Raw genomic sequence first — 14,261 nt, forward strand, 5'->3', positions numbered from 1 at the left:
GTGTTGACTTTTCCCTGGATCCACCCCTTATTCACAAACAACTCCACATGTTTTACTTTCGCATTCGAGCTTCATGTTTTCAGAGTTTTATTCAAATGCTATTTAATTGTAAATAAGTATTAGGAAATTAAATTCCTTTTAAATAAAAAAAAACTATTTGATTTGGGATCATAGCGTGTGCGAAGCTAATTTAAATAAAATCATTGTTTATCTCAGGCAGATACCTTATTAGACCTCAAGGTGAGTTCGCCTCTTTTCCTTATTTTTTATACCAACAACACAAGCGAAAGCGTAATGAGACAAGGCAGTAAAAAGATCATAATTCATTTTTAACAAACAATTGATATTTTTGTAAATACAAGGAGCATCTAAAAATCAATAATGCGAGAATCCCAACGAAACGACAACGCCCTGAAAACAAAATCGAAAGAAGATTTAAAAAACATATTTCATGTACATGCATTTAAAATACATAATTGTGAACTTTTACGACCTATATAAAATTATCAGCAGCAAATAAATAATTATACATACAATTATTTGTCAGGTGTGAAATGTTGATACTAAGGTTTTACCGAAGGTCATCATGCGCAAAAATTATTTTTACAATATCTCCAAATCCAAATACTTTTAAGTTTATCCGAGCTTTTTAGTGAAAGTCATCATTGCAGAGAAAAATGTTTATCAATGAAGGTAAGTTTGAATAGTTTGAATTCGAGAAGATCTGGAAAGATATTTTGTTCAAATGTTAGGACTTGAAACCGAAAGTACAATGCAAATGACGGATTTTATAGGGGTCTTTATATCTATCATGCTTTCAACAAGGGCCTTTCAGAGACCATTCCTGTCCAGCTTGCCCTTCATTGATAAACTTATATTATTTCTACAATGGTGTTTTTACTAACAGTAGACCATTAAATAGGTGGCCCCGTGGGGATCCGGGTTAGAATAGGTCCTCAGTACCTCCTTGCTTTTCGTAAAAGGCGACTAAATGGGGCGGTCCTTCGGATGAGACCGTTTAAACCGAGGCCCCGTGTCACAGCAGGTGTGGCACGATAAAGATCCCTCCCTGCTCAAAGGCCCTAAGTGCCGAACATAGGCCTAAATTTGCAGCCCTTCACCGGCAATGGTGACGTCTCCATATCAATGAAATATTCTGGACAGGGGCGTTAAACAGTATACAATCAATCAATCAAACATTGAATATGTGCATTAAAATAATACGCACATTATTTATAAATTTTTTCTAATTAAATATATATTTTTGAAATATTTGTATTCAAATGTTTCTTTCTTAATCTCTTAATCAATGATATTTTCATACACAGTAAATGTTTAAACTTAATACATCACATAGTTTTGATGCTATTGTAAAAGTTCATTTTTGAACATCTTAACCTTTGTCAACACTTTACATGCAACAGTCAAAAATGACGTTTGTAGGAGAAAAAGGATATCTTTCTCAAAATAATAAAGACACTTTGCCCGACTTTGTCTCATTATTGAAATTTATGAAATCATGAGAAGCAAAGATTTTCTGAGAGAAACAAAAAAATCGGAAATGATTATTTCTTAAATTAAAATGTAGGATAATATTTGTGGGATTCGAAATCTAAAAACCCGGAGTATTGCACTGTGTGATTGAAGTATTTTTCGGAAAGATGCGAATGATTTGTCACATAAGTGTACTTTTAAGGCACATATATAGTTGGTATTTGCTCCATGACTGTAAACCAAAAATGTATATTTTATTGCAAACGTTTAAAATGATCTTTCTATTAAATGGAGCAAAATCTCACTCATATCGATTTTGTTACAGTATGAAAAAAATGATCTTTTTTGTTTGTGTTTGTATGTTTATCATTGGAAAATGATTTCAATCTTTGTGATAATTTTTTTTCTAAATTGTAGAGATTTTACATTAAGTATACTTTAATTTAAATATTAGATAGAAATATTGAAGAAAGTTTGTATAATTAATTGAGATATCATTCTTCACTTCATGTTTTTTGCACAAAAGGGACTTCCTCCGCCTTATCCCCGAATCTTCATATGCAATAATTATATTGATTTTGTATTAAGTTGAAATGCTCCGTTTACAAGGAAAGACCATGTTATTCAATATCTTTTTTTTATAATTCATTTTTAGCCGGGCTTATTGCTCAAAGAGTAATTGCCGGCTAATGTGATCCTGTTCAAGGCATGATGTTAACCCCATAGTCGCCATTTGATAATTACGTGCAAAAATATAGTTCTTACTCTCAACCGCTTTTGAGATAATACAAACGCTAAATAAAGCAACAAAAATAAAAACGTTTTATCTATATAAAATAAACATTAGTAGTCATGACTTTGAAAACTTTATTAGTCAAAGAACATAGTTCATTAGCGTAAGGATTTTTGATAATCAGTGTTACCGTAGTTCTCTACACATACGAGGTAAAGCAGGAGAGGGAACCAGACTCGCCTGTTTGTTTACATTCATCTGCGGTACCAGATTAATTCTGATTCTGACAAAATCGTACCGTGGTATAAGGATTAAAAAACTCAATGTCAGTGTCTTATCCTATATTGATAGTTTTAAAATAATTTTTTCATCAGAATATAAACGTGATTCATGTAAGAAATCCATTCTTTTCTGTAAATGAGCCCGGCTCTCTGTACTTCTGAGTACTTTGATTATCATCTAGCTTTGAAGCTTTATTCTTAACGAAACGTTCTTAATGTTTCCAAAATATTTCAAAAAATGTGATTTATCAATGTCATAATATAATAACATTGATTGACATTCATGATGACATTTACTTTGATTGAAAATTAAAGGAGTTCGTTTTTCCAATTATTTAAGTTTAAGTTGAAAAATATGTTAATTAAAATAGGGTTCATTATGTTTTTTAGGCCACACAAATGTTCTTTTTCTCTTTAACTATATAGAATAGAGAGATAGTATTCAATGAGGTCCATTCTATAACAGTGTAGATGAAAACAGACGGTTACTGCGATCCAACTAATATTTCCTTGATAAATATAAAATTAAACTAAACAGAAAAATACGTTGCTTGCATCATTGATTGCTCATATTGTTTTTTAACTATTTTTTTTTTATCGTGTAAGCATGTATCATTTGTTGTGTCAAGTATATATGTTTTGGTGCTTTCTTCAGACATATTTTTGCGCCATCTTTTGACCTTGTCTTTTCACTATGGCGTAAAAATAGCGACAATATCACTTTATCAATTTTTTTTTTCACATCATGTTGCTATTATTATTATTATTATTATTATCAATAATTAAAATCAACCAAAGAGAAAAGGAGCAAAAGCGCTATGGATTGTAATACCACCTACTAACAGAATTTTGAAATTATTATTTTTTCTCCCTTCTTTTTTGCATGAAAGTCTTGCCAATAACGTCTAACTTGAAAAAACTGCAATATGACAAGTTTAAGCCTAAGAAAACAACTCTATGTTTTAATCTTTCTATCAGAGGTAAGACCTTTAAATAGCTTTATTGTAAACAAAAAATGCATTTCTTATGAATTTTTATCACATTTTTAAAAATATAAAAGCAAACGTTTCATTTACATTGTTTTAATGTGTAAGGTAGAATTTTTTTTTACTTTGGATGTTTCACTGAATTTCTAAATATGTTAAATTTGACAACTGATCACCAGTTTCAGGTGCAGTTTGATTCTGTCACGTCAATGTAAATTTTCTAATGGTTGGAACTGTGATAAATCCTTCTAATTAACTATTTATATTAAAGACAATGCCCACAATGGAAGTTTATTGCCCTGCATCCGAACCAACTATGAGAGAGGTACAAACTTGTCCAACAACTTTAGAAGCGCTTAAGACAGCAATGAGAATTAAAAATTGTGAGAGCATGTCAACCATGCAAAACTGCACATCTGCCGAAAATTTTCGATACCACTGTGTGCTGCAAATGAATCTGAATAAACTCGTAGACGTCTGCGCGCCATCAATATATTCACAGGGTAATTGTGTATGACAATTTTTTTTTCAATTTTTTGTTCAATTTTTTTAGCTTAAATAATGTTCGTTATTTCCATATGTTTCCTGGAAATGATATAAGATCACTAAGGATACGAATTATTATGTAAATTTGGTTTTAATTTCATAACAATATAATAATAAAAGCTTTTACATTAATTGCAGGCAAATGCGTTAAATATGATACTGTTGGGAAAGGAATTCAACAAATTGAGGAAAAATCTTGCCAGCATTACAAAAATCCTTGTCCTATTGGGTTTTCATCGTGGAATTCAACTGCCTGTAATCTATTTTATTATATACAAATACATCCAACTGTGTTTCACCCTGTTTTATTGTTGATTTTACGCTATCGCGTAACATCCTGATCCAACTTTCTGGTTAACCACACTGTTTTTTTCTAAATACATATCACTACTCTCCGAAACTGATGAGTAGTCAGACTTTCCAAATCACCACACTGTTCATGGTTTTCTGATTCCATATCACCGCTCTTTAAAACTGATCACGTAATACACTGAACATGAAATTATTTTTTTTTGCGCATTATTGAAATTCCTTGACAAAATCAATACTTGATTAATAGATAAGTATTACGTAATTGATCTCCAAAGTTTCCACTATATTTGGTAGTTGTTTGAGGTGCTGAGGGTGATTGATTTATTATTATCATAGTAACTTTATCCTTAGACCCTTATCATGTCTCGTTGACAGGCGCGGATCATTAGATCAAGTTTGATGATCATTGTCTCATTCGATCTGATTAGCCCTGTATACTAGACCCTTAGAACCAGTTTACTATTGTAATGAATATTCATTTTTATAAAAGCGACTTGATCCAAGAGGTCGTATCATGTCGATTTGACAGCTGCTGACCATCGCTTCTAGTTTGATTTCATGATCCACGCCTGTCAACGAGACGTGATACCTCTCTTTAGATTAAGTTGCTATTGTAATGATAAATTTATTATATACCCCCGAGTAACTAGATAAATACAGTAATAAATAAAAATTTTAAGATCAATTTTATAACTTCTTTTTCAATAAACAAAGCATTATGTCAAAGGACATTGTAATGCGCGAGGAAAAAATCATGTTTTTGCATAATACATATACCTCATCCCTGGTGGTGATACGAATTCAGAAAATCAAAGTGACGAGATCCGGAAACACTTAAGTCGGATCACGACGTCGTATGATTAAGTAAATTCAATATAAAAATTGTATGATACACAAATATTGGATATATTTAAGTAATGTTTTCAGCTAACTATTATTGGTGTGAAAATTACATAGAGCGCTTCATGAAAAAATATGCTTAATTGCAAGTCTGCTATAGAAGCCTTATTTTCGCAAGTACTTTTTAACGCGAACTGGGTCTTTAACGTCAAATCGCGAGAATTATTATTCGCAAATGGGTGGTTGATTAACAGATTTTCCATAGATTTCAGCAACATAAAAATTAAAGCGAGTTATATTTTTTAGCGAATAACGCTTCTTGTGAAATAAAGCGGAGAGAAGTTCCTCGCGTATAATTAGAAATCTACAGATGTTATTTACACACCAATAATTCACACTTAATTAAAAAAAATCTTGTTTATTTTTACATTTCAAACGTTACAAGTACCAAAAATATATCAGATAATCGAGTTTGTCGTTGTCCTTTATTGTTACATTATATCAACATCTTTGGTGCTTCATTGTGACATCACTTTAGGGCGAGTTTCTCCGTGCATAATTTTATGCATGACTACACGAAACAATATTAAAATCAATATCACAGTTGGATTAGAAGAAAAACACAGCAAGTGTTAATACAGTAAAACGAGAATATTTGGCAAACTACTCATTTTAGCGCCTTTGGCGCAAGAGGCCCTGAACGCTAAAATTTATTGTAATTAGCTCACCTCAACGAAGTTGGGGGGAGCTTATGTGATACCCTCGGCGTCGGCGTCGATGTCGGCGTCGGCGTCTCAGGTTAAGGTTAAGTTTTTTGGTGCAGTTTTCTTTTTAATTACTTCTGTGTCCTATCACAGGAGTCTGAAGTTTTAATCGTAAAAAAAAAAAAAAAAAAAAAAAAAAAAAAAAATCCGGAAAAAAATTTTCCTACCCTTAACTAAAAAAACCCAGGATGGCAACGTGTTTTGGGGGGACCCACCTAAACAAATAGATCTGGGCTTGACCAGAAAAATCTCGCGACTAATTCAGTTTCCGGAGCGTTTTTGTTATTTATTCAATGTGAAAAATTCAATCTGCTTGACGACTACGGGCCGTTCCTAGCCCTTTTTCCACTTTGACAGCTCATCATGGACTCCATGCCACTAAACCGGAAGAGAATCTCGCAGTGTATATTTGACGTTTATAAAAACTTGTTCAAATGAAATAAAATAAATAATTGTTCAACGTAATTTTATTCAGTTATTTTAAATATATTTAACAGAACTTTAAAAAGTTATATATTCTTTTTCTTACTTGTACGACGATGTGTACCAGGGACAGATAATTCAGTTTTTACAAGCGCCAAATTTAAATCACTGAAAAGCCATGTCGACAAAGAGCCAAACAGTTAGAATAAGCGCCATTATAAAGCATTATTTTGTTTGAAAAATATATCTTTTTATTGATCACGTATGGTAACATAAAATTGTACACGAAGTTTTACATGCATTTTTTTGGTTCTTTTCTTCAATTATGTCATTTATTCACCTCGGAGTTCACTTCCGGTTTAGTGGCATGGAGTCCAGGATGAGCTGTCAAAGTGGAAAAAGGGCTAGGAACGGCCCGTAGTCATCTAGCAGATTGAATTTTTCACATTGAATAAATAACAAAAACGCTCCGGAAACTAAATTAATCGCGAGATTTTTCTGGCCAAGCCCAGATCTATTTGTTTAGGTGGGTCCCCCCAAAACACGTTGCCATCCTGGGGTTTTTTTTAGTTAAGGGTAGGAAAATTTTTTTCCGGATTTTTTTTTTTTTGACGATAAAAACTTCAGACTCCTGTGCCTATACTGATTAGACGTGCATGGAAGATGGTTTTAGTGTGTTCTATTGTACCAGACAAAGTTTCAGATGCTGCAATTTCAGCAAAGGAATTACCAGGTTAATGTTTTTGGAGCAGGTTAACATTTTTGGTGCAGTTTTTGGTGTGGGTTTCATTTCCAGGTAACTATAAGCCCTATGTTGACCAAACTTGCATGGATGATACATCTAAGGATGCATACTACCGGGCTTGCTTCGGATGCTGAATCTGACCTACATTTTCCGGTTGAGTGAACAGGTTAAAGTTTTTGGTGCAGGTTTCATTTCAAAGTAACTATGAGCCCTATGTTGACCAAACTTGCATGGATGATACATCTAAGGATGCATACTAGCGGGCTTGCTTCGGATGCTGAATCTGACCTACATTTTCCGGTTGAGCGAACAGGTTAAAGTTTTTGGTGTAGGTTTCATTTCCAAGTAACTATAAGCCCTATGTAGAACAAACTTGCTTGGATGATACATCTAAGTATGCATACTACCGGGCTTGCTTCGGATGCTGAATCTGACCTACATTTTCCGGCTGAGTGAACAGGTTAATGTTTTTGGTGCAGGTTTCATTTCAAAGTAACCATGAGCCCTATGTTGACCAAACTTGCATGGATGATACATCTAAGGATGCATACTAGCGGGCTTGCTTCGGATGCTGAATCTGACCTACATTTTCCAGTTGAGCGAACAGGTTAATGTTTTTGGTGCAGGTTTCATTTGCAAGTATGTTTAAGCCCTATCTTGACCAAACTTGCATGGATGATACATCTAAGGATGCACACTACCAGGCTTGCTTCGGATGCTGAATCTGACCTACATTTTCCGGTTGAGTGAATAGTTAAAAGTTTTTGGTGCAAGTTTCATTTCCAAGGAACTATGAGTTCTTTAATGACCAATCTTGCATAGATGATACATCTAAGGATGCATACTTCCAAGCTTGCTTCGGATGCTGAATCTGACCTACTTTTTGTGGATGAGTGAAAATGTTAGTTTTGATGCATGTTTCATTTCCAATAAACTATGAGCTCTATAATGAGCAAACTTGCATGGATGATACATCTAAGGATGCACACTAATGGACTTGCTTCGGATGCTGAATTGGACATACATTTTTCAGATACCGTATATACTCGCCTATAAGTCGGTCCGCCTATAAGTCGGTGGTATTTTTTGTTATTATACTTTCATGTTAAATACTAAAATCTGATTGGTTTAGACGCAGGTAACAATCCGTTCGATTACCCTGAGCCTTAGCAACACACGTGACAACGGGTAACACAACGGTAATGCCACATGCGTGGAAATTATGCGCGTACGGTTCACCGTAGAATTCTCAAAACGTCAGTTGCGCGTTTGAAAGAACCGGAATTAACTTGGCGTCAATAAAAGCTTGCGTCCGATATAGCTTACTTGAAAACAACAAACGACAGACGATACATGCTTGCGAGTGTAGGAAACATGCTTGCGAGCCAGAAATAACGAAACTTTATATGATAAATGACTCGAATTCGAGTATCAAACAAACAATAAGGAGATTAGTGAACCGGTGAGTGTCAAAGCTTTCTATACATGAACGTAAAGACGATCAACGGTTTTTTTTTTGCTGACGTCCTAAATCAATAAGACATTCAGTATAATAAAATAAATGGTGCCTGTTTTGTAGGGTAACATTTGAAATTGACACCCCTCGGAAAACCATTGTCAACCTCCGCTGACGCGTCGGTTGACAATGGTTTTCCTTGGGGTTTCAATTTCAAATGTTACCCTACAAAACAGGCACCATTTATATAATGTTATTTTTGTGGGATTTGCTATTGACCCGCTTATAAGTCGGAACAATTTTTTGCCAAAATCTCGTGACTATATCAAGTAAATCAAGGATGTTTTAACTTGGTTTGACTTAATATTTTTCGAAAGACACTGATAATTAATCGATTTTTTTTTTTAAAAAAAGAAAGGCAATGCTTATTTAAAATACAAATAAAAATATTAAAATATGTAAATACTTGTTCTTTATATATAAAATGTAAGAAAAAAATTAAAAAATTATATATCGAGAAATTTTCTTCGATAATTGTCGGACATGCAAATAAGATACAACCTTTTAGCCTCCAGAAAAATACCAATGTCTTTTTGACTCGCCTATAAGTCGGACATAGAGTTTTAGACCAATATTTAACTCCCAAAATACCGACTTGTAGGCGAGTATATACGGTAATAGACAAGGTAAAAGTTATGGTTGCAGGTCTGTTACCAAAAACTATAAGGCTTATATAACATTGTATAAACCAAACTTGCACAAATGCTGCATCAAGAGATGAAAACTCTCAAATTTGCTTCAGATGCTGGATTTTCATTACATTTTCATGAAGAAGAAGTAGTTTAAATTTTTTTATGTAGGTCTATTTCAAAGTATCAGATCAAATTTGCTTTTAAAAATATTTCATTTTTGGAATGTATACTTTTTGTTGGTTAATTGTGTGACTTTGCCTTACTTAAAGACAACATTCGTTGAGGTGAGCTCTGTAATCTCTGATTACCTATGTTTTTATGTAATGTTGCAGGGTCGTTGGATTTTATATACACAGTAGCACTGTACATTGTAGGATCAATTAAGAAAGTTCTGCAAAATTATAGTTTCATTAAACTATTCTTAGTGTTTACCTGATACTTATCATTAGCACCTTCAAAGTTTGGCTTCTCTACGCATCAATTATCTATCGCCTCTGGGTAAACAAAGCAATCAAGCATGGTGACTGAGCTTGCGGTTTATTCCCCGAACGTCTAAAACTTATATACACAGTATAATTATCACACTCAATTAAGGGGCCCCTCTAAGGGGCACAGGTAGAGATTACCTGTGTTATCTTGATTTAACAGTCTAAATCAGATAAATTTAATATTTATTTTTCTGATAAAGAATCCAATATGTACCAAACCATAATTTATTTGATTAAATAACTATAATTCAAGATACCAAACAAGTGTTTTTCATACCAATATTTTTTATTTTTATTTCAATACATTTCATTACAAGCACTATGACACAGTATATGAAAAGTGATAACAAGTTTATTATTTACAAATATTTCATTTTTAAAATACATAAAACACTTTTAGCACTCTTCATTAACATAACATTTTAAATACTATCTTATATGCTTTCCAATATTAATATTCAATATTAAAATAAAAACAGAGTTTATATAACCTCAGTTCTATACATTAATAAGCACTTAATTTGTTCACATTTAGTCTCATAAGCACAGATTTTTCTTCATGATCACTATCCCAGGTGCAACAGCTCTGAAGCGGAGTCTGTGTAGGTCATGAGGTCGATTGTCCCGTTTTGGAGGCGTTCTGCGATGAATTCGGTAGATGTATCCATGAAGAGCTAAGTTGTGACCACCCGTTCGGGGAACACACCGAGCTTGCAGGCAATACCTGATTATGATTACCGTTCATCCAAGTAATTTTCTTTCGATGCATGTACTGTTTAAATATGAATAAAATGCATAAATACTCCTTTTTTTAAAATTTTAATAAATAAAATTTACCATTGTTCTATGTCCATGTGATTGCAACACCACGGTAAAGTTGACGAATGTTTACTTATATCCGGGACTCAGAGTGCTAGTGAGTTTTCGTGCTTGATTGACCAAAAAATCAAACGGGCGTGGATAAAAAATCACATATATATATTTTAATGACAAGTGCAAGGGCTAAAATTTATTTGCACCAATGCATTCCCACTTGCGGTTGCTCTAAAATACTAAAATACGTATGCGCCAAATTTTCTAGCTTTACAGTATCATAGTATATAGATATTTATTTATTTACTTTAAATAATTTTGAGGGTGCACATGGTTAAATACGATGTAACTTTAAAAAGTACATTATTACTTGTAGATGCAGATTGCTATATGCTATTGGAAGACTTAAAAGAAAATGATGATAGTACAACGGAAAATATTTTGTAAGTTTTGAGTATCGTTAAAAGAGATATTTAAAGACAGCTTTAATGGTTTTATCGAAAAATTATCATATAATATTATAATATAAAACATGAAAGCCCTAGTTTTAATTGTTCAAATGTTATTACCTAGGGAAACGTTTTTATCAAATTGTTCAAACGCTAAGGTCGAAGTCAAAGGGTCAAATGAAACCATATCCCATCCACTCAAAAAGTATGAGCAATGTGAAAATATTTTGAGGCAAACAGACAGACGGAAAGGACAAAAACAGTAAACTCCGATTCATCAATTTTACTTAGGTGTTATGCAGAGAAAATATCAGCAACGTTTATAGCACAAATTTTGAATAGAAGGAATGCATAAATTGCCAAAAATGAAAGTATATCTTATAAAAAAAAATTTTTCAGAAAAATCCAATGTAGAATTCGTTGTACTTCAAAGTTTTTATGATTGGAATGTGGAAGTTCATCGATTATTTTCTAGGGATGGAGAAACTAGCTTTTAAATAAAATGGACATACTTAATACCAAATTGAAAATAAAATTAAGTCTAGTAAGAAGGTGAGAAGCCCGCTGAACCCTCCTTAATATCACTTACATTTATAAGTGCATGAATGTTACAGTGTTTATTCTTATGAATGGAAGTAATGAAATATTTAAAACTTTTTGAATCAACTCCATCCTTTATCTACAATTCTAAAGTGAAAACGTAAGGTAGATTACACTACCAGTATGTAATGATTCATACTTAGGAGGCAGTATCATGCGCCGTTTTGATATTCACTGTCAAAAAGTGATAATACCTTTTCGAAGTGTTGATATTACCTATTGGTATAGATGAAATCACCTATTCGTGTTGAATAAGTGATTTCAGCTATTTGAATAAGTGACATCAACTATTGGAATAGATGATGTAACCTTTTAATGAGAATTGGTGACATCACCTATTTATATTTCGTACAAAAATAAATAATGAATGCTCCCTAGACTGTCTAGATTTCAACCAGGTGCATTATCCAGGAAAATTTTGACTGCCCAGTTTTCCCCTGTATTTTAGTCCGAAACTTTTGAAATACTTTTAGTTATGGATCCCTGTACGTATATTTATATAAATTATGTAAATTTATCCCAGATACAACACATTAGCATACCCTTCACTCTTAATAATGTGAAGGGGGCTTTTTCTCTGTTGAACTTTTGTCATGCATTTTTCACGATTTGTCCTTTTTTATTAGATTATACATGATAGACATGTCTTATAAATTAATTCGTGAGCAAATCAAACTACATATTTAATTATGATGCTTCAAACTAAATGAAAACCTGTAATTCATTGTCTCCAAGAACAATGGGTTGTCAATCGAAAGTGAACATAAATGAGATTTAAAAGAACACAACATTACCTTGGGGGCCGTTTTTTTAATTCAAAATTTGAAATGGTGATATTACCTATTAAAAATAAAAAAAAGTGTAATATGAGAACATTTTGAGCACTATTATTTATTCACCTTTGGTGATGTGTAAATATTATTTTTGTGTGTTCAAAGCTCTTACATAAGTACATTTAAATACGAACGCGCGATTACGAAATGAGGAAAGTTCGTTGGATTTTTATATTGCACTAGCAAAAGTCAAACATTGGCGTGGATAAAAAAAAAAACTAATTTTACATTTATGTATTTTAATGAAAAATGCAAGCTCTAAAAATTTTTTGCACCAATGCATTGCCACATGCGTTAGCTCTAAAATACGTATGCTCAAAAGTTTCTCGTTTTACAGTAGGTAGTATCACTTATTCACTCATTCGAATAGGTGCTATCACCTGATTGAATAGATAAAATCACCTATATGTATTCGAATACACAGCAGTATTTGTAATACATCGCAATATTTGCGTCACTCTGTACAGTAATCAAGATTTTTTTTTATAAATAAATGTCATAAATATCATGAAGCTAGCTAGCGAGTTCTGTACTGATATTGAATAAAATCATCTTAACATATTTATTCCTCAGGCCGATTATCGCAATCGTGGTATTTGTTGTGCTTTTTCTCGTGTTACTTGTCATCGGTCTCGTTATAAAACGAAGAAAAGGTGAGTACTAACTATAAAATAGCTTTTTATTTTCATAGAAAATGTTTGAAAACACATTAGAATAAAACCTCTGAAAAACATGCAGGAAAAGGTTAATTTTATAGTGAGTACTAAAAAGCTATAAATATTTTCATTTAAAATGTAAAAAATTAAATTTTTAAAGTCAACTCATTGCCGGTAAAAAATAACATAATAACGACAAACTCTAAGGAAAAATAGGGGGAAAATAAGAAAATGTTAATTAAAATGCAGATCAAGAGATTTTTCCAAAGACGAAATAATTACATGTGTGTTAAATAGAAGTAAAAATAATTTTGTTCTTTTAGGACATAAAGAAGCTGAAAATAATGTAAGTTAATTAATTCCAATTCATTAACCTGTACTCATATGCTTTTCCATTTGCAACATATGAAATTTTATCATATTTTACATACTTTTCTATAGATAACTTTCTTGCTTTTGAGTGTTTATTAAAGGTTAATGTACAGTTTTAATACAAATTTTGGCCCTGTATTGTTATAATATATGGAGTCGATGTTAGAAATAAAAAATCAACCATTCTGAATTATTGAAATTCTATGAAGCAAATCCTACAAATCTTTCTTCTTATTTGACTTCCTAAGTGTTGATTGTAACGTCATGAACCTGTGCATTTTCCGGTATTTTCTGAAAAAAAATTTAAGACGACATCAGTTAACTGTGGGATTACTATATAAAAAAAACCTACAGGGCATGTATCCCCTACAGAGATGTTTAAATATGAGATTTTCCAAACAATTTTACAAAATATATCGAGAAATTGAATTTGATGTCGGCGTTGGACACTTTTTTCTGAAGGAAAATAACCATAAAAGTGAGTCTTTTTCAGACTTTTCTGCATGTATGTTCCATGTAAATGACGTCGTATTTCCAGAATAATCATCCCTCATGCCGTATTCTTTAATGATCAATCATATTCATCTGTTCAACTCATATCAAAGGCAATTTCGCTGTTTTAAAGAACGTTTAATGTTGAAAAGCACAAGACAGACTAAACTGTACCTATTTTTTTCTTATTGCAAAATAATCCTTCTCAATAATTCTTTACATATATAAACCAAATATACATCTTCAAGGGCGTGTTCAATTGTTATCTTAATGTTATCAAAGACAA

The 14,261-nt window shown here is 32.4% G+C and overlaps 1 protein-coding gene across 1 annotated transcript; it reads left to right on the forward strand.

The window, feature by feature from the left end:
* Nucleotides 1-212: 212 nt before the first annotated feature.
* On the forward strand, nucleotides 213-13,457 carry LOC134230825 (uncharacterized; the record flags this gene model as incomplete). Its single annotated transcript, XM_062712681.1, has 7 exons — nucleotides 213-240; nucleotides 3,399-3,488; nucleotides 3,766-3,997; nucleotides 4,179-4,295; nucleotides 10,950-11,016; nucleotides 13,029-13,108; nucleotides 13,435-13,457. Coding segments are annotated over exons 2-7 (573 nt in total), but the record flags the coding sequence as incomplete, so codon positions are not given.
* Between the last annotated feature and the right edge of the window lie 804 nt (nucleotides 13,458-14,261).

The sequence above is a fragment of the Saccostrea cucullata genome, unplaced genomic scaffold (genome assembly GCF_032062105.1).
Source record: "Saccostrea cucullata isolate Sc308-1 unplaced genomic scaffold, CSIRO_AGI_Scuc_v1 ctg4653, whole genome shotgun sequence".
Lineage (NCBI taxonomy): Eukaryota > Metazoa > Mollusca > Bivalvia > Ostreida > Ostreidae > Saccostrea > Saccostrea cuccullata.